Source organism: Canis lupus, chromosome 9, assembly GCF_011100685.1.
Source record: "Canis lupus familiaris isolate Mischka breed German Shepherd chromosome 9, alternate assembly UU_Cfam_GSD_1.0, whole genome shotgun sequence".
NCBI classification, from domain to species: domain Eukaryota; kingdom Metazoa; phylum Chordata; class Mammalia; order Carnivora; family Canidae; genus Canis; species Canis lupus.
Genome location: NC_049230.1, coordinates 13,902,022 through 13,928,256, shown reverse-complemented (window position 1 = coordinate 13,928,256; position 26,235 = coordinate 13,902,022). Strand labels below are relative to the sequence as shown.

Genomic DNA, 26,235 nt, shown 5'->3' with positions numbered 1-26,235 from the left:
TCTTCCAGCTTTCTCCGCTCTCAATACATGGACCTCAAAGCACAATGAAGCAATTGCCTCATGATGCGCAAAATGCCCACTGAAAAGAGAGTCTGAAGCGTTTTATCTTCAGGTCCATTACAGTCTTCATACCAAGTGGTGCCAAAATTGTAATTACACACAGGGAAGGAGATACAATGAGTCTAGCTTTTAACAACCTCCTCTCAGAAAGCTAGGCACTAGATCTGGCTGTTTTCCGAAACCCATAGCACAGCTAGGCACCAGGACTAATGTTGGCAAACTATGTGTGTTGGTGCTTGCTTGCTTGCTTGCTTGGGGCGTGGACGGGGGCGTGGGGGTGGGGGGGCGGCTTGTTTTTTACAGAAAGTTTTAATGGAACACAGCTCTGCCCATTCATTCTGTGGCTATTTTCACCATACAGTGGCAGAGTGGAATACTTTCAACAGAGACTGTATGGCCTGCAAGGTAGAAATATTAACTATCTGACCCTTTACAGAAAAAAATGTGCTGCCTCCTGTTCCAGTTCACTGGTCCTTAGTCCAGTCTGGGCCGGCCTTAGCTGTTCACCTAGACCTATGCTGTCTGGCATGATAGCCACCTGGCTAGTAGGCATTTGACCCGTGGCCTGTGTTAAGGAGGGGCTGAATTTTAAATTTTCCTTCATTTTAATTAATTAATTTTATTTTTTTTCAATTATTTATTTATTTATGATAGTCACAGAGAGAGAGAAGCAGAGACATCGGCAGAGGGAGAAGCAGGCTCCATGCACCGGGAGCCCGACGTGGGATTTGATCCCGGGTCTCCAGGATCGCGCCCCGGGCCAAAGGCAGGCGCCAAACCGCTGTGCCACCCAGGGATCCCTTAATTAATTTAAATAGTAAAACTGACACTTGATTCAGCCATGAGGACACTTTTACATACAGTTGAAACATCTTGGGTATATGAATCTACTTTTTCAACTGGAAGTTTTTATGAAATCTAAATTCAGATCAGATGCCTCTGATGAAAATTTAGCATCTGACTTGGGATGGCTGGAAGTGTAAAATGCACACTAGATTTTGAAGACTTAGTAACAACAACAGCAAAACATGTTTTTACACATAATTTGTATGTTGATTACATATTGAAATGATAGTGTTTTAGATATACCAGGAGACTGAAATCTATTCTTAAAATTAACTTCACCTGTGGGTTGCTTGGGTGGCTCCATCAGTAAACATCTGCCTTCAGCTCAGGTCATCATTTTAGGGTCCTGGGATCAAGCCCTGCTTCTAGTTCCCTGATCAGTGGGGAGTCTGCTTCTCCCTCTGCCCCTCCTCCTGCTCATGCCCCTCCCTTTCTATTTCTCTCTCTCTCTCAAATGAATAAATAAAATCTTTAAAATAATAACTTCATCTGATTCTTCTTACTTTAATGTGGCTATTAGAAAATTTCAAATAACTTCTGTGGCTTGCACTTGTGCCTCACATATTTCTGCTGGACGGTGCTGGTCTAGACCCTAATCTACCCAAAGGGCACTGAGAGCCAGGCCATTATGCCACACCAAGACTTCTGAGGCTGGCTGGTCAGGCAAGGGTTTCCATGTGTCTCCAAGCTAACGAGATGGAGCACTGACAATTAGGGATACATTTGGAGAAGCTTTCCTTTTCTGAGGACTGGCGATTACCTGGGCTCTAGAGAGGTGATAATTGCTCACAGTGTGCTATGGTGGAAGGCACTGAGGTTTTAAAATCGAAAGCCTGGAGCCGACGTCCTGATGCCGCCTTTGATTAGTTGCGTAACCTTAGACAATTTATTTATCTGAGCCACAGTTTCTGATCATTAAAATGGGACTAATAAAAATACCTCAAAGGACATGGTGAGAATCAAGTGAGAAACAACTTACAAATTAAAACGCTTTGTAAAATGTAAAACTGTACACAAATTGCCGTAGCCATGGCTCCTTCTGTTGGGCAACAGAGCTGACTGGGTCTTGAGCTCTGTTTCACTCATTTCCCTGTTATGCTAATTTCTGTAAGGGACGTGAGAACAAGCTATTGCCACACACCTGTGTGACGAACATTGGACTATCTGCCCAAGATTATCTTTTCCTTCTGTAAAAATTTTAGTAGATGGTAGTCAGATTGAACGCGTCCTAAATGTACAAAAGCCTGAGAACTTCCATGTACACGAGATACCTAGAGTAATCCAGTTGACGGAGATAGAAAGTAGAATGGTGGTTGCCAGGGGGAATGGGAAGTTAGTGTGTAACGGGATGATGAAAATGTTCTGGAGATAGTTAGTGGTGATGATTGCACAATACTGTGAATGCACTCAATGCCACTGAATTGTACACTTACAAATGGTTGAGATGGTCAATTTTATGCAATGTCTATTTCATCTTGATTATCTTTCTTTATGTTTCTATTTAAATTCCAGTATAGTTAACACACAGTGTAATTTTAGTCTCAGGTGTACAATATAGTGATTCAACTCTTCCATACAATACCCAGTGTGCTCATCACAACACATGCACTTCTTCATCCCCATCATCCGGTTTAGCCAACCCCTCACTCTCATCACAATTCTTTAAAAAAGCCTGGCAAACTGTCATCCTTCCCTGGGCCTGGTTTACTTGCTTTGTACCTCAAGGTAGCCCTCTATCAGTGATTCTATTTTTATCATTATGAAAACAAAACAAAACACTTTTTTCATTATGAAAAAAATTTTTTAAAGGACAGGGACTTTTACATTTGATGGATCTTTGGTTTGGAAACTAACTTGAAGGTGTTCAGCTGAGCCAACAGGAGAACTATAAAGGACTTCCCTAAGAGATACTATTGGATGAGTGCCCTGATTCCTGCTATGCCAGTTAGTTGTCTGGCTCATGGTGCCCTAAAGTTAAAGGTCTTTATTAATATTAGCATTCCGGAGCATTTACAATGCTGTGGCTCCCAGGTAACATGGTTTTGACTATGACATCCTGCAAAGATCGTAACAGAAGGGAAAGAATGATTAGCTGAATACAAAGGTGTGCTTGCTGATCCCACCACCCTCAACACGAGTCAACAAAAAACACTAGCTCCTTGTTGAACATAACCATCACATTTCACAGCCTCACCCCCACCCTCCTCCTTCACTAGTCAGCCTGGCGTTCTGGCTCAGGGCAACTCATGGGAGGACGGATTCGAACTCCTTTTCTTTTGGGAAGGTGGTGTGTGCTTTTACTTCCAGGGCTGGATCTGCTTTGGGTTCTGCAAGGACACGACTTCGTCTTTCTGGCTCTCCGATTCCATGTCCAGATTTCTCCATGTAGACAAGGAGGTTTCAAAAAAAAAAAAAAAAAAGTGTAAGGTTCTCGGGTGTTTCGTCAGATCTCTCCCTGCCAGGTCAATAAACCACGAAAACCAATATCCGATCCCACAAAGAAAATACAAACCGGCAGCTCATATTTCCAAGATATCAGTGTATCATCACATATTTATCTTTTCTCTTGGATTTTTATAAGCAGCCCTCTGAGGTGTCTTGTTTACGTAATACCTGTGTCATTATGCCAGGGTGCAGGAATGAAAAAGCTGATAAAAAAGATTTAAGAAGGAGCTGGATTATGGACATTTAATTCAAAAAAAAAAATTCCCCTTTTGTGACAAACTCATATAAATAGCATCATACACTGATGCTTCACCTAAGTTTTGGACTGAACTCAACAGAAATAAAGCAATTTCATGCTCAGGATAGGCTTCGTGCTGGTGCAAGCCTAACTCCCGGCCCCTGGCTGCCACAGCACTGCAAATCGTTCCCAGGACACTCGGTGTCATCTAACCTGCCCTAGGACAAGGAGGTAACGACATTCTTTATAGTGTAGGAAACATAAGAATGCACATTCGATCTGTTCCTTCCCACACTGGCTTGTCCTTGGGTTGACATTTTTATCCCAATAATTCATTTGATGACAATATTGAATCGCCAAAATGATAAGATGCGGCATATATCCGCTATGTTATAAGCTTCGGCTAGAGCAGGAGGTGTCAGCCCCTTGGGTTTATAAATGAGAAGCTGCACGAATGAGCCATCATCGAGTGCCAGGAAGACCCATTAAGAGAGCAAAGACAGGAAATGCTAGAACTCAACTCAAGACCAAGGCAGAACACAAAATTTCTCCATCCAGTGGTTGTGGGGACAGTCTTGGTTCTGGGGAGAGCCTTGTCCGTTCTGGTTTGCACGTTCAACAAGCCTTTAGTGTGTGCCAGACCCAGCAGACACTGGAAGCAGAGCTAATGAACAGGCCAGACCTGGTCCCTGGCGAAGAGGAGGGTTTCCAGAGGAGCTTCTCCATGAAGATGTAAGACTACAAGATGCAAGAAGCCAAAGCCTCTGTCAGAGCCATCAAACCATTTGCTGAGAAATGTGAAACCGACCACAACTCCAGTAAATGGAGAGGTTTGGTGACAGGTCTGACCTTTAGAAAGCAATCAAGGCACTTGTGTTTACTATAGAACATAAACCCACAGCCAAGCACGAGACCAAAAAGGGGGAAAAAGCGGAGATAGAGCTTCCCCAGAAAATGCACCATCTCCTTGCCACACCCTCATCAGTGCCCGGCTCCTTAACCTTGGCCTCCTAATAACCGAAGAGGTCTTCAGGACAGAGGTCTATCTACTCTGCAGACGGCAGGGCTTTCCAGAAAGAGGGTCTTTCCTGTTTGTGAAGCCTATTATTGCACCTCCCAATCTTTTAGGAAAATGACCATTAGTATCCATGGAAGCTGTAGTATTGGCTAAAAGTAGAAATATATTTGCAAGAATAATAGCAATTAGAGTCTTTGAGACCTTTTGAGAACAGAAGGGCAACTGAATGCAAAGAGAAGCACTTGCTGCTTCAACTACAATTGAACAATGGGAGTTCTCACTGTTTTGAAAAGAGTTATTCAAGCCACTTCATGCCTAGAATAACATTTGAAGGTCACTGAACTCCTTTGCTCGCTTAAGTGCTAGATGGCTCAGCGAACTATCTAGCAATGCTAAGAGTCAGGACCAGGTTCTATCTGGGGATCTAAGTTTGGAAAGTTCCATTATCTTTCTTCACTTCACTTTGGAGGGGAGGCTCCAGGTTTCACACACATGGTACCTGTAGCCTAGAGCCAGTGGTTGTAGGGCATGTGGCTGGTTGTAGGGAAGACACCATTCTTTTACAGCAACAGCAGCTTCGGAGTGTTTTGTCCTTGGTAAAAAGCAGCAGATAATTGATTGAGAAAAGCAAGTGGTTGTCAACTCCTGCTCTCCTGAGACAGTTAATGAAGATAGGCAAAACAGAGTGAATTGGCTACAATGTCAGGAATTACTACATTAATAGATCTATCTTCTGAGCTCCTCTCTTTCCTTCCAGACTCATTCTAATGACCTGGAGAGATATTTTATCAACTGGTACTTTAAAGGCCAAGTGGTCGTGGTCCTGTCTTCCCAGTGTCTACAGTTGGCAGCCCTACCAATTCTCTGTGTATCCCCTAAGGGAGGACAGGAACAGGTGCCCAAGGCAACGTCATGATGAAATAGATTTTATCACATTTCCAAAAGGTTGGGAGAAAAGAGAATGTAGCAGACAAAATGAGAACAGGAAGAGCTGCTCTTCATAGATTTTTTTATTTTATTACTATTTTTTTTACTATGGTAAAATATGCATAAGAAGATTGACCATTTTAACTAGTTTTAAATGTACAATTCAATGGTGTTAAGTGTATTTACAATGCTGTTTGACTCTGACCACAGCCCATTCCCAAACTTTTTCATCATCTCAAAAAGAAACTCCGTACCCATTAGACAACAGCAACTTCTAATTCTTCCCAACATTTCCTGCCCCAGCCAATGACCACTAATCTCCTCTCTGCCTCTATGGATTTGGCTATTCTAGGTATGGAATATACGTGGAGTCCCACAATATGTGTGTGTCCTTTTGTGTCTGGCTTGCTTCACTTGGCAAAATGTCCTCAAGGCTCATCTCCGTCATGGCATGTGTCAGAATGCCCTTCCTTTTTAAGACTTAGTAATAGTCTGTTGTGTGGATATACTATGTTTTATTTATCCATTCATCCGCTTAGAGATATTTGGGTTGCTTCCACCCTTTGACTATTATTGTTAGTAGTGCTATTACAAACATTGGTGTACAAGGAACTATTTGAGTCTCCACTTTCAATTCTTTTAAGTTTATACCTAGAAGTGGAATTCTCCTACCAACTCTAGGTTCTTTCTTGAATCTCACACTATTGTAAAGCCCATTTTAGGTGGTGCTTGGGCATTTCAAACTCTTTTTCCAAGTAAGTACCAAACAACCCTGGGAGAGATTTCAATCCTATAAAATGTCAATCAGTAGACCCTTTTGGTGAAACAAAGATGGACTGAGATAGTGATTATTTGGGTGGTGGAGGGTGTCTTTTGGAAATGCCCTGACAACAAATGTAAGATAAACTCAATGCAATAAACTCTTTTAAGTCAAAGAGGCCCCAACACAGTCACAAATTCTTGTCACTCTTTGTAAGCACACCACAAAGAGGCAGCCATGAGTTATTATTACCTTAGGGAACCTGGTGGTGGGCATGACCTGAAAAGGTACTTCCATTTCTGTGATAGGAGCTATATTCAGTATTATTTTGATGGCCTAGCCAGGAATGTAGTTAATTCTAGAATCACAATTAAGAAGGCAGCAAACCGTTCTGAGAATTGACTTAGAACCACACACGTTATGATTTACATGCAAAGGTTTGGGATGAAAAAGCCATTCTTGGTAATTTGCATTTTTCATTTTTTCCTTGCGAACTAAATCACTTCTTATTCTATTTTAGGTGACAACTACTCTTGAAAAAGTAATCCTGGAAATAACTTTAAACTATATGGATCTTCTCATACCTTTTTTTGGGTGGGGGGGAAGAGTACATAATTTGGTAGGTATATCCACAAGGTTGTACAACCATCACCACTATCTAGTTCCAGAACATTCTCATCATCCCCAAAAGAAAGTAGACCCATTAGCATTCACTACCCACTCTCCCTCCTCCCAGCCCCTATCAACCCATAACATATGCTCTGTATCTATGGACACTTTATATAGATGGAATTATTCAATATGTGGCCTTCTGTGACTGACTTCTTTCACTTAGAATCATGTTTTTAAGATTCATCCATGTTGTAGCATGTATCAATATTTTCTTCCAGGATCCCTGGGTGGCGCAGCGGTTTGGCGCCTGCCTTTGGCCCAGGGCGCGATCCTGGAGACCCGGGATCGAATCCCACGTCAGGCTCCCGGTGCATGGAGCCTGCTTCTCCCTCTGCCTGTGTCTCTGCCTCCCTCTCTCTCTCTGTCTCTCATGAATAAATAAATAAAATATTTAAAAAAAAAATATTTTCTTCCTTTTTTTTAACGAAATAATGTTCCATTGTATGGACATACCACATTTTATTCATTCATTTCTCAGCTGATGGACATTTGGGTTGTTTCCACTTTTGGGCTAGTATGAATAATGCTTCTATGTTTATAGAACAGAGAACATGTTTATACATGTTTATACATGCTTCTATGTTTATAGAACATGTTTATACATGTACAAGTCTTTGTGTGGACATATGCTTTCAGTTCTTGGTTAGATACCTAAGGGTGGAATTACTAGGTCACATGGTAACTCTGTGTTTAACCTTTTGAGTAGCTGTCACACTGTTTTCAATGGCAACTGCATGCACCATTTTACAACCCTACCCATAAGGTGTCATACTTACTTTTGATAGTTTTCAGTTACTTGTAGAAGCAAGAAAGTCAAACAAGTGACTTCAAAAGCTAAGAGTAAGCTATGCGCCAAGTATGGCCTTGTTTGCTTCTATCATCATATTTTACACTTGGGCACATCCAATCAACAAATATCATGGGCAACTATCCAGCCACATGGCATCTTTTCATTACTCTGCAGGGACAACAAAGAGCTAAATTTGACACAACAGACAATTAGAAGCTAAAGGGGCAACATCCGAACATACTAATTATTTAACGACACAGACCAAAAGTATGCAAAGACTGAGGGATGGAGCAGTGAGGGTTTTTGGTTGTTCAGGAGGGCATCACATGGAAAATAGGGCTTGACCTGTGTGAAGATGGCACTCGCTTGGCAAGAAGGAAGGCGGATGTCACAGCCTACAAACAAATCCTAGATATTTTTCTTGCTTACAGCAAAATGTCACTATTTTCCAGGACCCTTGACGATACCCCACAGAAATATTAAGAAAAGCTGCATAGGTTCTAACTTCTCTAGGCCAGCATGGTTCTAAAGTGCTTATACAGGGTACCTGGGTGGCTCAGTGGTTCAGCGTCTGCCTTCGGCTCAGGTCATGATCCCAGGATCCCAGGGTCAATCCCTCATTAAGCTCTCTACGGAGAACCTGCTTCTCCCTCTGCCTATGTCTCTGCCTCTCTTTGTGTCCTCATGAACAAATAAATAAAATCGTTTTTAAAAAATAATAAAAATAAAGAGTTTATACTTCTTTAATCCTCATAACAACCCTTGGAGGTAGGTAACTATTTTTTTTAAGATTTTATTTTTAAGTAATGTCTACACCAAACGTAGGGCTCGAATTCACACCCCGAGATCAAGAGTCACGAGCTCCTCCGACTGAGCCAGCTGGGCGCCCCAAGGCAGGTAAGTATTTTTAGCCCTATTTTACAAATAAGCAAACTCGTGCACAGACAGGCTGCACAACTTGCCCAAAGTCACCCAGGAGGAAATAGTAGGGCTGGGATTTGAACCCAGGCAGTCTGGCTGCAGGATCCACTCTCCCCTGTCTCTGGCATAATCTCCTTGGCCACTTGTTTGACATCCAAATAAAAGGCTATTTTTTTATAAGGCTGGGGAAAGCACACTGGTAAGTTAAGTGACTTTCCTCACTCCCATGCTGCTGAGAGGTTCATATTGATGTTGGGAGGAGTTTTTAAAAGAAGTGGGGGAGACTGCAGTGCCAAAGGAGAGAAGAGGTCATGGGGGAAGTTACCAGTGGGTCAAAATTAGAAGCCAGGAGCCCAACGCTCTCGGCCCTGCTCCTGGAAACTCTCCCTCCTAAACAAATCGTGACACACAGTAATTAAGGGAAGCATACCCACTCACAGAAGTCCCCAAGATTTTAAAGTAAAAATTAAAATTAATGAGTCCATCTAATTTGGACTCACAAAATGCGTGGGTGGGAGAAGTTCCTGCAACTGATGGCTGACGTGACAGTTATGTCATGAAAAGGAAAAGAAGCTCCCTGCCTTTGGATCTCAATGTTTCCAAATGTGATTCTAAATCTCAGCCTGAAACAATACTCAGGACAAGAGCTGAATATAGATATTCTGTGGGAGAAAATCCCCTCAGCTCACCCAGTCAACCTGACGTGTAGGAAAATGAAACGAAATATCTGCTTCTAGTTCATCCTTCTTGAAAGCTCACCCCATCAAGGCAGCGGGTTCCTCTCTAGCTCATATGCTCTTATCAATTGGAAATTAGGTTCCTGATGACATTGTGGAAGGCAAGAGTCCTATATTCAAAGGCTGCATTAAGCTATTGCAATGATCTGAATCGAAGTGTTCTGTGATACAATAAAGTGAGAAATACTATACACTACCCTTTTGCTCACTCCTCCAGAAGCAACGTAAAATCTCAACCCCACCTGTATAACCCCCTAATGATGTTCCCTATAGAATCGTCCACAAGGCAAATCCCAAACTCCTTGAAAAATCACGTCTTCTTTGGTTTTCCTTTCTCTTCTCTTGTACTCTGCCCTCCGCCCCATTCCCCGAGGAAGACATTTCCAGAACCGCTGACAACCCCCAGAGGAGGAAGGCCTTTCTTCCTTCCTCCTCTTGGGCAGATGGTATTTGCATACTGACATATTGTAAATCTAGTCACCCAGGTAACGGGCTCCAGTTAGCAACAGCGCAATGAAGGTCAGCCTGATTCCTTCTAAAATTAGAAGTCAGACCAATCTGATTTTTAACTGTTCAAGGTAGGATGCCCAGTTACATGGCAAATTCAATTCTTAAAGTGAATTTTCACTTGGGAGATTCAGCACTAGTTAATAAAGGCAAATTGGGGGCATTTCAACATGATAATAACATTGGTTTTGACATGTTGAATGAAGTTTTAGCCATAAGACTTTAGGTGTTTCTGTAAATAATCCTACTAAGACTCTAGTCTCTGTAAGTAAAGTCATCTTTGGCCTCATATCTCCCTTGACCTTCATAGTCAGTTGGTCATTAGGACTGCTGATTCTGTGCCACAATTCTGTGCCAGGCCATTCCAGTCCTTCCACAGTTGACTCCCCCTGCACCCCCCATGGTTCCCTCTCCCTGCATGATCCCTCCCCACCCCCAGCCAAAGTGAATGGCCTCACCAAGCCCCATCCTCACCAGCCTTTTTTGTCTTGGCCAACACACATCCCTCCTAACTGGGATTTGCTCCTTTCTTTTCTTTCCCTGACCATGGACAAGGTTCTTGGATAGGCTTCAAGGAATGCAATGAAGTGTGTACAATCCCCTCCACCACCATTAATTTCTCAAAAGGTCCATGTTCCCAAAAATGTTAGGAGCCACCAACTACCTCAGTACAGATGGTACATACACCAGCATTTCCCTCAAATGATTTTAAGAAATGATAGCCCATAGGATGTGCAATGGAAAGAGAAAAAGAGGTCTATAGTCAAAGAAGTGTAGGAAGCACTAAGCCAGAGTTAGGTGGGTGTTTTAATGAAGGCTTTCTCTTTACGTTATGACATGCGCCATGAATCAGTGATTTCACCGTGGAGCTCCCAGAGGACACTTCTTGGTGCCTCTCCAAGTTTCCACTAGGAAGGCTGAGCTTTACTTCCCCCTGACAACTACCAAGCCATGCCCTGCTTTGTGGTACTTCTTCCCCTACTGTTTTGAGCTATTCATGCTTTATTTTATATATATTTTTAAGGATTTTATTTATTTATTCATGAGAGAGACAGAGAGAGGCAGAGACACAGGCAGAGGGAGAAGCAGGAGCCTGATGCGCAACCGGATCCTAGGACCCTGGGACCATAACTTGAGCCAAAGGCAGACACCCAAGCACTGAGCCACCCAGGTGCCCCCTTATTCTATATTTTTAAACAGTTGTGGGAAATCGTATCATTGTACTTATCACATTGTGCTGTGCTTATTTTATATCATTTTCTCTCTCCCCTTTAGACAGGAAGCTGCTTGACAGTGGGGTCCACACCTTGACATCTTTGTATCCCCAGTGCCAAGCTGACTAGATCTTAGAAATGCAGTAATATTGAATAACTGAAAGATAACCAAACAACTGCTCACTGAGTAAACAAGCTCCTTTAGAATATAAACTACATTTTAAACTTTTTATATTCCCATGGCACCTAGAAAACAGTTTTTCACATGGCAAAAGAGTCAATACAATTTTTAAGAATGAAATCCATTAGAAAATACTGATCGGACACCCGTTATGCCTTGGATACCAGAGATGTTAATGTGGTAATGTACAATCAAGGAGTTTAGATTCTAGTAAGGGAAATAGACACGTAAACAAAAAATGACTTTAAAAGGAAGGGCAGGCTGCCTGGGAACACAGGGTGGGGTGTTTCATTCTGTCTGAGCTGGAAGGAAGCCAGGAGGGCTCAGTACTATGATGCTCAGATTGGATGGTGGGACCCACTGCCAGGGCCTCACATCCAGGTCCTCTACTGACCATGCTAGGCCACAGTTTTGGGGGGAAATTGGCCAAGAGCCAGCTCTGGTTGAGGCAGTACTCATGCCAACAAGGTGAAGCTCTGGCCTCAACCCCAATGTGGATCCCAAGCCCTGGTGAGTGGGACTCCACTGCCTGGAGCTAGCTGGTAGGCCCCTGCTGCCCAAGGAGAGCTGTACCAGAGCCTAGAGCCCAGCAGTATGTCTGCACTGTCCCCAAGTCCATAGCCAGAATCTGGCCCTTGTGTTGTTACTTTGAGACCAAAGGATGAGTCCAAAGAAGAGAACACAAGAAAGAAAGAATGGAAGTATTCTCTCTCCATCCTGAGAACTAGGGCATGGCTGGTCTCATTCGCCTACCTGGCCTTCCGGGCAGGGCAGCCTCAAAGCCTGAGAGTCCCAGAACTTACAGCCCTCAGTTTTTAGGGGGACCCTGGGGATCCCAATGGACAGTATGCCAAGGAAGACAGCAGATGCGCCAAGATACAAACCCAATAAACCTTCCTCTCTTGATCCATCCAAAAAGGTTCTCCTGCTCTTTGGGAAAGCAGTGAGGCAGGGAGTTGAATACCCCAATATCCAGGTCTGAGTATTTTTTTAAATGTCCAGTTTAAGACCAGAACCACTGGGGTAAAAGGAGGAAAGAGAGAGCTCGGGAGTGCCCCCTACGGACAGGCTGTTAGCACTGATCCATGCATGAGTCCTAGCTCCCAGGCCTTGGCAGGTGGGTTCAATGAATGAAGCCAAAGGCTAAAATCACATAATTCCTTGGCAAATTAAATCCATGGGCATATCCTTCACTTCTATATAGAAATATGTCTGCTTTAGTATTTTTATCTTGATACATGTGTACCAAGAAATATTCCTCTACCTTACGCAAAACAACAGGCATTGCGGTGACAGATTAACAACGATACTCAGCTTCAGGGCATGGAGAGGACAAAAAGCAGAGTGGGCTGGAAACCTGTCTACAGGAGACCGCAGTGACCCAGCTCTAGTGGATGCTTGTCAACATTTCCTATTTCTCGAGAAAAGTTAGAAATCTAGATTTTTATATTAATGTCCTAACTTTTTTTTTTTTTAAGATTTATTTATTTATTCATGAGACACAGACTTAGAGAGACAGGCAGAGACACGGGCAGAGGGAAGCAGGCTCCTTGCAGGGAGCCCGATGCGGAACCCAATCCTGGATCCCAGGATCACGACCTGAGCCGAAGGCAGGTGCCCAACCGCTGAGCCACCCAGGTGTCCCAATGTCCTAACTTCTTGACACTAACTTTAATTAAAGAAAAAAAACTCACCACACTCGGAATAAACACGAGAAATTGGTGAGCTACATTTAGCCATATAGTTTTAACCTCCAATTACAAGGATCCCGGCTACTATAAAGAGACAGAACAGAGGTGCATGATCAGAATCATGCTGCAAAGTGTTACATTCAGGGCCAAGCCACCTCATTAATGCTTGAGCCTTGGGACAGTTATGGGAATGGAGACGATATAAAAATACCATGAATGTTTTGAGTATAGCTCCATTTTCAACCCTCCCCCCCCCATATCCTTCACCATCTCAATATTGGTACTGGTCAGAAAGCATAAGTTAGAAAACAAAGGGCACAATTTATTATAGCAATAATAACAGTAATTAGTATTTCCTGAACATTTACATTATAAGAGGCAAGGACTAAGTGCTTTACATAAAAATTATCCCATTTAATCCTGAAGGCCAAATTACCATCTCAGTTTTCAAATGAGGAAATGGGGCGTGGGGGGGGGGGGGCGGGGGGGTGGTGTACACAGAGAAGTTAAGAAAAGTGTCCCTGGGTGGCGCAGCGGTTTGGCGCCTGCCTTTGGCCCAGGGCGCGATCCTGGAGATCCGGGATCGAATCCCACGTCGGGCTCCCGGTGCATGGAGCCTGCTTCTCCCTCTGCCTGTGTCTCTGCCTCTCTCTCTCTCACTGTGTGCCTATCATGAATAAATAAAAATTAAAAAAAAAAAAAAAAAAAAAGAAAAGTGTCAAAGGTCACAGCATATGTGGAGCAGCTGGGAGTCAACCAGAGTCTTTCCCACCACAAGTCCTGGGCTGGACATCACCCTGCAGCTTTGAGGCAGGAAGTGGTTGTCGGCACAGGGGTCTGAAGGAGGGAATGGACTGAAACAAGGAATAAAAGTACATAATCAGTAGAAGCCTGGGCAGGGACCTAATGAAATAAAATGGCCTATGAACAATGAAAAACAAAAAACCTTCAACCTCAGGTAATCTGTGTCACCTCAGTTTTGCAACAAGAGAACAAGTAGAAAAAAAAATGTTAATACAAACTAAAACATCTTTCACCTATTAGATTAGTAAAGATTTATGTATGTTTTAAAGATTTGATTTATTTATTTGACCCACAGAGAGAGTGACAGCACAAGCAGGGGAAGTGGCAGAGGAAGAGAGAGAAGCAGACTCCCAGCTCAGCAGGGAGCCAGCTGGGGGGGGAGGGGCTCGATCCTGGGACCCCAGGATCATGACCTGAGCCTAAGGCAGACACTTTATTGACTGAGCCACCCAGGCTCCCCCAGATGAGTAAATATTTAAAAGGCTACCCAGTGTTGGTGAGATGGGGGAACAAACTCTCACCCACACTGTGGGGGAGAGCAAAGTGGTTAAACCCGTTAAGAAGAGGATTTGGCTATTAAAATTTAAGATGTTTATACCATAAGACCCAGCTACTCTGCCTAGGAATTTCTTCTGGAGAAAGTCTTCTGCAATTGCGCAAAGATTTATATGCTTAAGGTTATTCAGGGCTACTCTATACGCGGTAGCAAAAAGCTGGATAATCTCCAATTGTCTATCAGTGGGACCAGCTAGATAAATCAAGGTACATCCAAATAATGAAATACAATACAGCCATTAAATCATGAAAGATATCTCAACTTGCCAAAATGGAAAGATGCCCCAGATGCATAGTTAAGTGAAAAAAAAAAAAAAAAAAAAAAAAAGTAAGCTGCCAAACAGTAGGAATAGTAGGAGTTTCAGTAAAGTGCACACATATGGAGGGAAAAAAAGTACACACGAGTGTGCTAGTATAGGAACAGGAGGGGGAAAAAAACTAAAAGAATATAAATATGCCAATTTTTATTTGCAATTACCTAAGAGAGGGTTGCGGGAAATGTACTTCTATAAGGTGGGAAGTTTTTACAAGGATAATGTACTTTCCAAGTAAAGAAATAAATTGGCATGCTGAAATTTCAGGGCAGGATTCCAGCTCCCGGGGAGGAGGGTAGACAGATTAAGGAAGGGACCAGATTTACCACTTTATGGACATGGGCTGCCACATAGATTGTGTACTGCACCAGGGGTCCCTCTTGAGTTGTGCAGGCCTGGGGCATTAGATGGACTCCCAAAACAGAAGTTCAGAGAGGCAACCAAAGCCAAAGACTGGGCATCTAAACAGGCAGGAGGGCTGTTACCAGAGAGGGGCTGAGAGAGAAGAAGAGGATAAGCATGTCAATTTTGAACATTTAAGGATACAGGGGTCAGGGACAAGGCAGGGCCAGGGTGGTCCTGAAAGTGGGCAACCCTGGCCAAAGGAGCCTAAGGGTGGCTTGGATTCTCAGATCTACAGATATATTTTTAAAGATTTTATTTTTTTAAGATTTTATTGATTTGAGTTAGAGTGAGAGAGAAAAAGCAGGGGTGGGGAGTCAGGAGGACAGAGGGAGAGGGAGAAGCAGACTCTCCACTGAGCAAGGAGCTCAATCTCAAGACCCTGGGATCATGACCTGAGCCGAAGGCAGCCGCTTAACTGACTGAGTTACCCAGGTGCCCTTAAGATGCCCCTTAAGATTTTATTTTTAAGTAATCTCTAACATCTAATATGGGACTTGAATTCATAACCCGGAGATTAAGAGTTGTACGCTTTTCCAACTGAGCCAGCCAGGAACCCCTGCAAATGGGTTTAAGACATTAAACCTCCAAATGGACTGATCTTCTAAAGTACTTCCTGCTTCAGACCCAGATTGGTCTGGGTCCTGGGATTGGCAGAAGGAGAAAGAAATGCAGCGCCTGAAGCCGCCCGTCTCACTACCTCTTCTCACAGAATTCCTTGTGGTCAACCTTGAGTTTCAACCTATCTACACCGAAGATAGTGACCACAGCCTGGAAATTACCCAAAATAGGCGGACCCTCCTATCCCCCAAAATAATTTGCAAACCTCTGCATAAAGGGAACAGATTGTATACTTAGACTTGCAGAAGTAAATCTGTCTCCAATTTGAGTGAACTATGTTCCACAATTTCCTTTTCAGGCTAAAGCGTTTTAAATCTCCAAATACCCTCTCCCACAGAAATAACGTCATTAGGTCAGGCCAGAAACTAGCTGACCCATAATTCCCCTAAATAAAAGCCCAACCACCATTTCTAATAATGTTTCTTAAGGAAATGCAATGAGTTTCAACAGGGTATGAAGCAATAAGCACCTTAATTCCTCTCCTTTGCCCCCCGCCAAATATGAGAATGTTCCCCAAAGTGTTTCCTTTGACATCGAAATGACGTGAATATTGTTACTCTTTAAAACACTTTTTTTGAGAGGGGAAGGGGGATAGAGGGTTCCATAGTCAAATAAGTCTGGGAGAAACTAGTTCAAACCAAGTTGAACAGGCTTTATTATTTTTTAAGTTTTTTAATTATGGTAACATGTATGCAGCATTAAGATTTACCACTTGAATCATTTTTAAGCGTACCATTCAGTGGTATTAATTACTGTCACAATATTGTGCAAGTATAATCAAAGGTTTTTATCATCCTCTGTCCCCCATGAAACCCTAACTCCCCATTTCCCTTCCCCTAGCCCCTGGCAACCACCATTCTACTTTCTATCTCTATGACTTTGACTATTCTAGGGACTTTCTATCTCTATGACTTTGACTATTCTATTCATATAAGTAGAATCCTACAAGGTGCCTGGGTCGCTCAGTCGGTTAAGCATCTGCCTTGGGCTCAGATCATGATCCCGAGGTTCTGGGATCGAGTTCTGGGGCAGCCCCCCTGCCCAGTGAGGAGTATGCTTCTCCCTCTAACCCCTTTCCCTCTGCTTGTGATCTCTCTCTCAAATAAGTAAAATCTTAAAATTTTAGGTAGAATCACACAGTATTTGTCCTTCGGTGTCTTTTGTGAGGACATTCAAGTTTCAAGCTTGAGTTAACTGGTAGGATGGGGAAATGGAGACTATCCTCAAGGTCTAGATAGAGAAGAGGAAGGAGTGGACTCTGGAAGAAAGACAGATGTTTCTGGAAAGCTGGAGAGTCAGAGGGCAGATAAAGGTGAACTGGACATAATTAAACACATACTGGTTTGGAGCCAAGGAAAGAGATCCAGGCTGGAGCTCCAGATTGAAACTGAGAGCATTCCGCACATCAGTAGGGCCACGGAATAATGGGGTTGGGCCGCAGCATTCAGGAGGACCCAACAACTACGGTAGGAGAAACATGAGAACCCAGAAAGATGTCTGGAAAAGGATCAGCTAGAGGAACAGAAAAGAAACGAGAAGCACACCTCCCAAGTGTTTCCCCGCCTCTGATCCTTAGGCTTCCTTCCATTCACCCTATCAGTCACTCCTTCCAGAACCACTTGTCTAACACACAGACCTACCCCTGATCTGTTTCTCTCACCCCAAATCTAAAACCTTTAAGGATTTTCCCCAGTCTTCAGAGCAAAATTGGCACTCCTTACTAAAATTTCCAATGTTCCCCCTAACTCAGCCCTGATGCTCTTCTTACTCACCCCACCTGGCCCAGCCACCCGGCTCATTTGCTGTGACTGCACATTTTCTTAACGAGACTCTTCTGCTTGGAGGAACGTGTTATTCTTTCTGACTATTCACTTACTAAAACTTGATCTCTCTTCAAGGACCAGCTTTGATCCCACCTTTCTTGAAAGGTCAAAGGTGCCCATTCCCTATAATTCTATAGAACAGGCGTATGTTCTTAAAAATCAAGCCAGCAAAATCATACTATTACCTGATTATTAAAAAAATCATTTTTTTATGATAGAAAAATTAGAATATGGAAAAGATTTGGGTTTGGGGTTTTGGCTTTTTTTTTCTTTTTACTCATCTAGAAATAATATTAACATTTAGGTACATATTCTTTTCAGTATTTCAAAAAAGATGTTCGATAAATTGGAAATTATACTAAATATATCATTTTGTAAAGTGCTTTTTTAATACTGATGATATTATTAGCATTTTCTGTATCCTTAAATATTCTTCAAAACTAATTTTTTTAATGATTTATTTGTGGGCAGCCTGGGTGGCTCAGTGGTCTGGTGCTGCCTTCCACCCAGGGTGTGATCCTGGAGACCTGGGATCGAGTCCCTTGTTGGGCTCCCTGCATGGAGCCTGCTTCTCCCTCTGCCTGTGTCTCTGCCTTGCTCTCTCTCTCTCTCTCATGAATAAATAAATAAAATCTTAAAAAAAAAAAAAAGATTTTTGGGATTTTTTTTGGGGGGGGGCAGCAGGGGCAAAGGGAAAAGAAGAGAGAAACCCTAAGCAAACTGTTCTAAGCACAGAGCCTGACGCAGGACTTGATCTCACACGTAGAGCCCAGGACGTGAGCCAAAACCAAGAGTCAGACACTTGACCAACTGTGCCATCCAGACGCCCATCTTCAAAATTTATTAATGGTTGCATAAGATATCCCCTTGTATGAGTATAATTTAATCAATGTCCAATTACTGAATAAGAATTTTAAAAATTTTCATTTACTCAAGTACATTTCACCTAGTAAGTATTCAGAAGATGTTTGTTGAATTGAATTTTTATTATCAGTACAAGACAATATCAATAGCCAAGTCCTGTTCTGAATTGACTTTATCATTCAAATAAGAAATAAGTGATTTAAGTGGAAAAAAATTTGTATTCGGCTTGTGTGCTAACACATATTTTCAGAATTTGTAAGCTTTAGTCCTAAGACCAAATTAAATCTTTTCTAAGATTTTATTTATCTATTTGAGAAAGTGAGCAAGGGGAAGAGAGAGAGAGAGTGAGAGAGAGAGAGTACAAACAGTGGAGGAGCAGAGGGAGAAATGGACTCCCCACTGAGCAGGAGCCCAATGTGGGACTTGATCCCAGGACTCTGAGATCACTACCTGAGCCAGAGGCAGATGCTTAACTGACTGAGCCACCCAGGCACCCCTAAAATCCAATTAAATCTCTGAAAACTACTGCTTTCCCCAGCCCAGGAGGATCACCCCCATCTTCTCCAAAGACCAAAATCCATGGTGAAAGCAGTGGTTTGGAAAAAATAGAATGGAGACTCTTAACTATAGAGAACAAACTGAGGATTGATGAGGGAGGTGGGGGGGGGGGATATTCTAAATGGATGATGGGCATTAAGGAGAGTACTTGTGATGAGCACTGGTGTTATATGTGAGTGATGACTCACTAAATTCTATTCCTGAAACCAATACTACACTCTATGCTAAGTAACTAGAATTTAAATAAAAACTTGAAGCCAGAAGAAGAAGAAGAAGACGACGATGACGACGACGATGACGATGAAGAAGAAGCAGAAGCAGAAGAAGAAGAAGAAAGAAGAAGAAGAAGAAGAAGAAGAAGAAGAAGAAGAAGAAGAAGAAGAAGAAGAAGAAACAAAGAACATCTTAAATCTATAAGGAGATTGTATATTCAGGAAACTCCTACAGATCTTTAGCATCATCTAATCTGAATATCTGTGTAAAGGCCTATGTCACTTTTTTCTTGCTCCTCTTTTCTTCAGTATTTTCTCTTCACATTAAAATATATTGAAACTTTCCCATTTGGTACAAGCCAGTTAAATATGATTTATGTATTTGCCCACAATAAAGTGAACTTTCAGTATCACTAATTAATATCCACCTGGCACACAGTTTATTCTCCAAGCAAGATGATTTGAGGGAAGAAGGAGATAGTGGAAAAAAACATAAAGGGATTGAGATGGGAGGTCATGATCTCAGTACCGGTGAGGGCAGGAAAGGGGCTCCAAGGGTGGACTTATGACAGAGGATCAACCACTAGACAAAGCATGCAGCCTAATAGGCCATGATGGCAAGCACCAGTGTGATTTGCATAATGAAGTAGAAGCTAGCGTTGCTGGCCAGAGGCAAAAAAAAAAAAAAAAAAAAAAAAAATCAAATGAATTTTGGGAGGAAAAGAGAGTGATTCCAAAATTTTATGGAATATGACCCAGCTGCTGTATATTTTGAAGGGCTCTGCCCCCCCCCAACAAACCCTACAGTTGTTCCCAAGAACAAATACTTGAAGATATCTTCTAGATGTCTAAGAGGTATAAAAATTAAGAGCTCAAGGGACTCCTGGATGGTTCTATCGGTTAGGTGCCCAACTTGAGTTTGGCCCAGATCATGATTTCAGGGTCATGAAATTAATTCCCCTGTCATCCCCTGTCATCCCCTGTCGGGCTCCAAGCTCAGCAGGGAATCTGCTTAAGATTCTCCCTCTCTTTCTCTATCCCTCTCCCCCCACTCATTCTCTCTAAAATAAATAAATGAATAAATGAATAAAATATTTTTAAAAATTAAGAGCTCAAGATAGGGTAAGTCAAAGTATAAAAGATCTAGCATTATACATTGAATAATCACTGCAGGGCACCTGGGTGGCTCAGTTGGTTTAGCACTGAGCTCTTGGTTTCCCCTCAAGTCATGATCTCAGGGTCCTGGGATCGAGCCCAGGGCTCTGCACTCAGTGTAGTCTGCTTGTCCCTCTCCCTCCCCCTCTGCTCCTTCCTGCTCATGCACACACTCTGTCTCAGAAAGAAAGAAAGAAAGAAAGAAAGAAAGAAAGAAAGAAAGAAAGAAAGTCTTTTTAAAAATCACTGCAAATATGATATAATACTGGTTGACCATTTAAAAACTTAAACATAATATACAATGCGAAAAAGCATGACTAGCACTCTGAGTTCCACATATTATTACAGGTGGAGGTGGCATGCAAGTTCATGAAAGGGGACTGAGAGTAGAGATACAAAGTTATGGCTTCAAGTACTGATTATCTTGACCTTGATAATCCAAAAAGGGAAAGGTTGAGGAATGCTCTTAAAAAACCTAAAGGTAGGAACCAGAATTAACAACAGGACATGAATTTGCAAATTGCTAGAGAAGATAAAGCGCATAGAGAAAGCAGTAGACATTAAAAGAAAAATATAAAAATAGAGATAAAATGGATGAAATGAGATTGTACCATTTGTTGTAATAATAAATAGAAGTCACACTTCCATATTAAGAGGAAATGACTTTCATATGGGCTTGTAAAAGAAAGCCCAGTGACTTTCTGCTTACAAGAGACAGAACTAAAACGAGAAGAGACAAAAGTGGTCACATTAAAAGGATGATCAAAGATTTAGCATACAACAAACAAAGAAGTGCCTTTAATTCATGATAATAGAAGCCATATTTTCTTTTTTATGTACTCATGCAACACTTATAAAAATTAACCATGTCATAAACCAACATAAAAACCTAAATAAATTCCAAGCACAAACTACACAGGACTCATTGTCACACCCTCCTTCGCCTCCAAAATACTCCACTAAAAATATCAGAAGTCTAAATCAAACCCCAACACTTGGAAATTTAAAAGAACTTTTCAATAGTTTTCGGACACAGTGGAAATTGAAACAATAGTTAAATGCAATTAAAAATTAGGAAATAATGATAGGAGCACTACATTTTAAATCTTAGGTGACAAAGGCAAAGCTGTGTTCAGAGACAAGATAAGCAGATGGGAACATGCATATTATATAACTTGGAGGCTTAAAGCAACCTAAATCCAAAAACAGATGCCATTTAAATATTATAAGTACACATAAACCTACAGAGAGAGAGAGAGAGAGAGAGGGAGGGAGAGAGAAAAGGATGGAGGGAGGGAGGGAGAGAGAGAGAGAAGACTCTCAAAAATATTATGAATAGTAATCTCGGGGTTATGGAATTTCTATTTTCTTCCGAATTTCCTAAATAGTCTCAATGAGCATGTAGCACTTTTATAATTAGAATGAGATTAAACAAAAGCACAACAAAACATAATTTACAGTCATAAGGAAAGGAACAAAACAAAACAAAACACCATCTTGCCAAAATGATCAAGGCAATTAAAATTCTCTCCTTTGCTTTGACTCTTAAGCTCTAGCCTGATGATGGTATTACAAGCCTGTTTTTATTATATTTCAGCACAGTTCTGTCCTCTGGTCTTCTGCCTGGAAGTCAGGTACAACACACTGGCTGACAAGTTCTAACCAATGTTGTCTCCTTTGGGGGAAATCAAGCATCCAGACAGGTGAGCCACCAAGGGTGGCATGGTGAGAGCCATGTTTTAAAATGAACAGTCTCATGTGGCAGCACTCACATTCTAGAATCGGTGGGGAAAAAAACAGAAGAGCTGAAGAGAATTCCCCTTGTGGCTGTGGTTATGTGTTGTTTTGGTTTTTTGTGTTTTAAAAACAAATAGGTGGAAGATAATATAAAAAAATAGTATAAATTCATATTTCTTCATTTTTGTCTCAACTGATTTAAAAAAGCAATAGTACAAAACAATATGTATATAATTGTATTGTTGGCCCCATATGTATAGAAATGTAACACATTTGACAAGAACATATTCGTCAAATGAAATATTTGACAATTTGCCACCAAGGAGGTCAGTGTGACCAAAGGTGTTATTAGGGTAAGGAAACGGCACCAGATGGTAACTCATATTCACAGACACAAATGGAGAGAGTCAGAAATAGTAAAGAAGGTGAATACAATAAACTCTGTGAATATATACTTCCCTTTCTTCTCTCAGCTACTTCAAAAGTTTTTAAATTATACAAAGCAATAATTACAACAAAAAATTATTCAGTGTGTAACATACACAGATATGATATATATATAACAATAGTACCAAAAAGGGAAGTGAATGGACCCATAACAGGACTCAAGTTCCTATATCTCCCTGGAATTAAGTCCGTATCAATCGGATAAAGATTCTGATAAGTTATGGTGCATAGAGGAAGCCTAAGAGCAACTTCTAAGAAAAAAACTTTCTTAAAAGTTTTAAAAATCTTTAAAATAGTGGAAATGCTACACTAGAAAATATTCACATAATGCAAAAGAATGCAGTAAACTGAAATCAGAGCAACAAAGACACAAGATGTAGAAAGCAAGATGTAACACAGCAGTTATAAATCCAACTATAATAATATTACATGTGAGTTGATAAACCAAACCAATTAAAAAGCAGAAATGACCAAGCTTGACTGAAAAACAAGATCCAACTATATGCTGCCTATAAAAGAGTTTATTTATTTATTTTTTTCCTTTAAGATTTTATTTATTCATTCATAGAGACACAGAGAGAGAGAAAGAGAGAGAGAGAGAGGCAGGAACACAGGCAGAGGGAGGAGCAGGCTCCATGCAGAGAGCCTGTCGTGGGACTTGATCCAGGGTCTCCAGGATCACGCCCTGGGCTGCAGGCAGCTCTAAACCGCTGCGCCACCGGGACTGCCCTATAAAAGAGTTTAAATTCAAAGTTACAAATAGGTTTAAGTGAGGGGGAAAATGTGCAAATAATAACCATAAAAAGCTGGAATAACTATACTAATGTCAGACACAGTAGACTTTAAAACAAAAAATGTTGGGGCACCTGGGTGGCTGAGTCGGTTAAGCATCTGTCTTTGGCTTGGGTCATGATCTAGGGTCCTGGGGTGGAGCCCCACATTGCGCTCCATATCCAGCAGGTAGTCTGCTTCTCCCTGTGCTCCTCTCTTGCTTGTTCTGTCTCTCTCTCTCTCTCTCTCTCTCTCTCAAATAAATAAATAAAAACTTAAAAAATAAAACAAAAAAATGTTATCAGAAATAAGAGACATTTTATAATGAAAAAGAGCCAACCTATCAGGAAAATACAAGTATAAACATAGTATGCACCTAACAGAGCCCTGAAATACATAAAGCAAAAACTGATTTCAACATTCCGCTTTCAATAATGGATGGAACAGCTAGGCAATAGATCAACATGAAAACAAAAGCCTTGAACAGCACTATAAACCAACCAGACCTAACATATCTATAGAACAGTCCACACAACAGCAGAATATATTCTATTCAGTGCACACGGAGCAGTCTCCAGGATAGACCATATGCTAGACCATAAAACAAACTTCAATAAATTTAAAAGGCCTGAACTCATACAAAGCATGCTCTCCGACAACACAGAATGAAATTAGGAATTTGAGAAATTCACAAATATGCGGAAATTAACACACTCTTAAATAACTAATGGGTCAAAGAAGAAATCACAAGGGGAATTAGTAAATACTATTTTATTTTGTTTTGTTTTGTTTTGTTTTGTTTTGTTTTGTTAAGTAGACTCTACTCCCAGTGTGGAGCCCAACATGGGGCTTGAACTCCCAACCCTGAGATCCAGACCGGAATGGAGATCAAGAGTCAGATGCCTAACTACTTAACCGACTGAGCCACCCAGGCGACAAGTAAATACTTTTCAATAAATAAAAATTAAGACACAGCATATCAGAATTTAAGGAATAAAGCTAAAACAGGTGTAAAGAAAAATAGATAGCTGTAAATGAATTTAGTGAAAAAGAAGAAAGATCTCGAATCAATGGCCTAACCTTCCACTTGAAGACACTGAGAGAGGAGTGAACTAAACCCAGAGCAAGCTGAAAGAAGGAAATAATAAAGATCAGAGTCAAAATTAATAAAGAATAGAAAAACAACAGAAACAATGAAACCAAAAGTTGGTATTTTTGAAAGACGAACAAAATTGACAATCTTTAGTTAGATTGACCAAGAACCTAAAGAGAGAAGATTCCAATTACAAATATCATTAGCATGCTTTGTTAAAAATACATTTCCCAGGTCTTCTCTTTGGCCTCAGGGAGGAATGGGTTCTAGAAAGATCTTAGCCATCTCCTTCTAGCTTTTCAGCAGAAGGTTAAAAACTTGCTCTTCAAGAGTTTTGCACATTTGGCTGCCTGTTCCTGGAATAGCAAAGTAATTACTGCTCTGTGCCTTTTCAGCTTCTTTCGATGAGACTTGTTTTGTGCCTACCTGAGGAAACAAGATCTGAGTGATTTTTGTGTCGTGTTTATACAGTGTTGTCGTGTTTTCGTTTGCCTCAGACTTCAAGGTAGATACAAAAGAAAATGAAGACAACTTCTATTCAAAAGACTGGTCAAGCAGTCTCATTCCTTCAGGGAAGGATGCTCCTCAGACTCCTGGAAGATTGGAGAAAATACCAGGGCTGCAAAGAAGTTACTCAGAACGTGGGAGGGTGATTGGGCCACGTGACCCCCTTTCCCCCTTCAAGATAGACCAGCCACCAAGATTCCACTGCCAGCTCTGTGAACCAGAGTCCCTGACCTTTGTTAGACATTAGTACATTCATGTGTAAGAGGGAGAGGTTCAGTAAGCCGTACAATTTCTCCCAATTCCGGGGATCCCTGGGTGGCTCAGCGGTTTAGCGCCTGCCTTTGGCCCAGGGCGCGATCCTGGAGTCCCGGGGTCGAGTCCCACGTCGGGCTCCCAGCATGGAGCCTGCTTCTCCCTCTGCCTGTGTCTCTGCCTCTCTCTCTATGTCTATCATAAATAAATAAATAAATAAATATTAAAAAAAACTTTTCTCCCAATTCCTACTGCCCTTCACCCAGGTCTCCATGTGGGAAGTCCAGGAGTCAGCATTCTTAATGCCTCCCTGCCCAACCCTACCCCCACCCCAGCACATCCTGTGGATTGATGTCTCACTAACTCTCACCTCCACTGACTCCTCTCCATCCCACAGCTGTCACCCTGGGCTAAGATACAACCACATTCCTCTGGACCCTGTAAGAGCTCCCAAAGAGGTATGCCCGAATCCATGCTTGTCCCTCGGTTCCCTTCTCACTGCAAATCTGTTGTCGTCACTTCCCTAGACAATCCTTTCAATCCTCTTGGATTAAAGCCCTAGTCTTCAACATGGCACACGGTGGATGCCCTGACTAGCTGGACACTTCCTCCTTCAGCTCAGGCCTGTGCCCACCTCTCCTTTAGAGTTTTGTGCCTGAGACAATGAACTCCCCTCCTCCAAGGAGCCTTTTTGCTTACAATTCTCTCAACCTCCTTCCCTTTGCCCAATTGACATCAGCCTATCAGGCTCGCTCAAATTTCCCCAGACACCTTCCCTGAGCACCCAAGACTAGATCCAATCTCTCTTTCAGAGCCTCTGAATAATGCCTTGTCCTTTCCTTCATGAGGAAGGGTTAAGGTGAGGCCAGGAATGACAGATGCCACTACCCATGGCAGCCATCACTCACAGGCAACAGTAGAAATGCCACCTGGAATCCTCTTCAGCACAGCATTCCAAGCAGCCACTATAGATTCATCTGACTGACAATTTTATGTTTTTCTGCTTTTGTACTTGGACCAACCTATTCCTTAAATCTTTAATATCCTAAATTTTTCCATCCTCCTTAAGTAGCTTGCATTGTTACTCTCCAAAACTGCTTTCATACATCTAAA

General features: G+C 41.8%; 1 protein-coding gene across 3 annotated transcripts in view; it reads right to left on the bottom strand.

The window, feature by feature from the left end:
* Positions 1–26,235, bottom strand: part of PITPNC1 (phosphatidylinositol transfer protein cytoplasmic 1) — a 257,577-nt gene that overhangs the window by 134,031 nt on the left and 97,311 nt on the right. For 2 of the 3 annotated variants that reach the window (XM_038546820.1, XM_038546822.1), the window contains exon 2: positions 3,208–3,285. The exons of the other annotated variant lie outside the window; for it this stretch is intronic. In XM_038546820.1, coding sequence (XP_038402748.1) covers positions 3,208–3,285 — 78 coding nt within the window. The remainder of the gene's footprint in view (positions 1–3,207; positions 3,286–26,235) is intronic. 3 annotated transcript variants of the gene reach the window in all.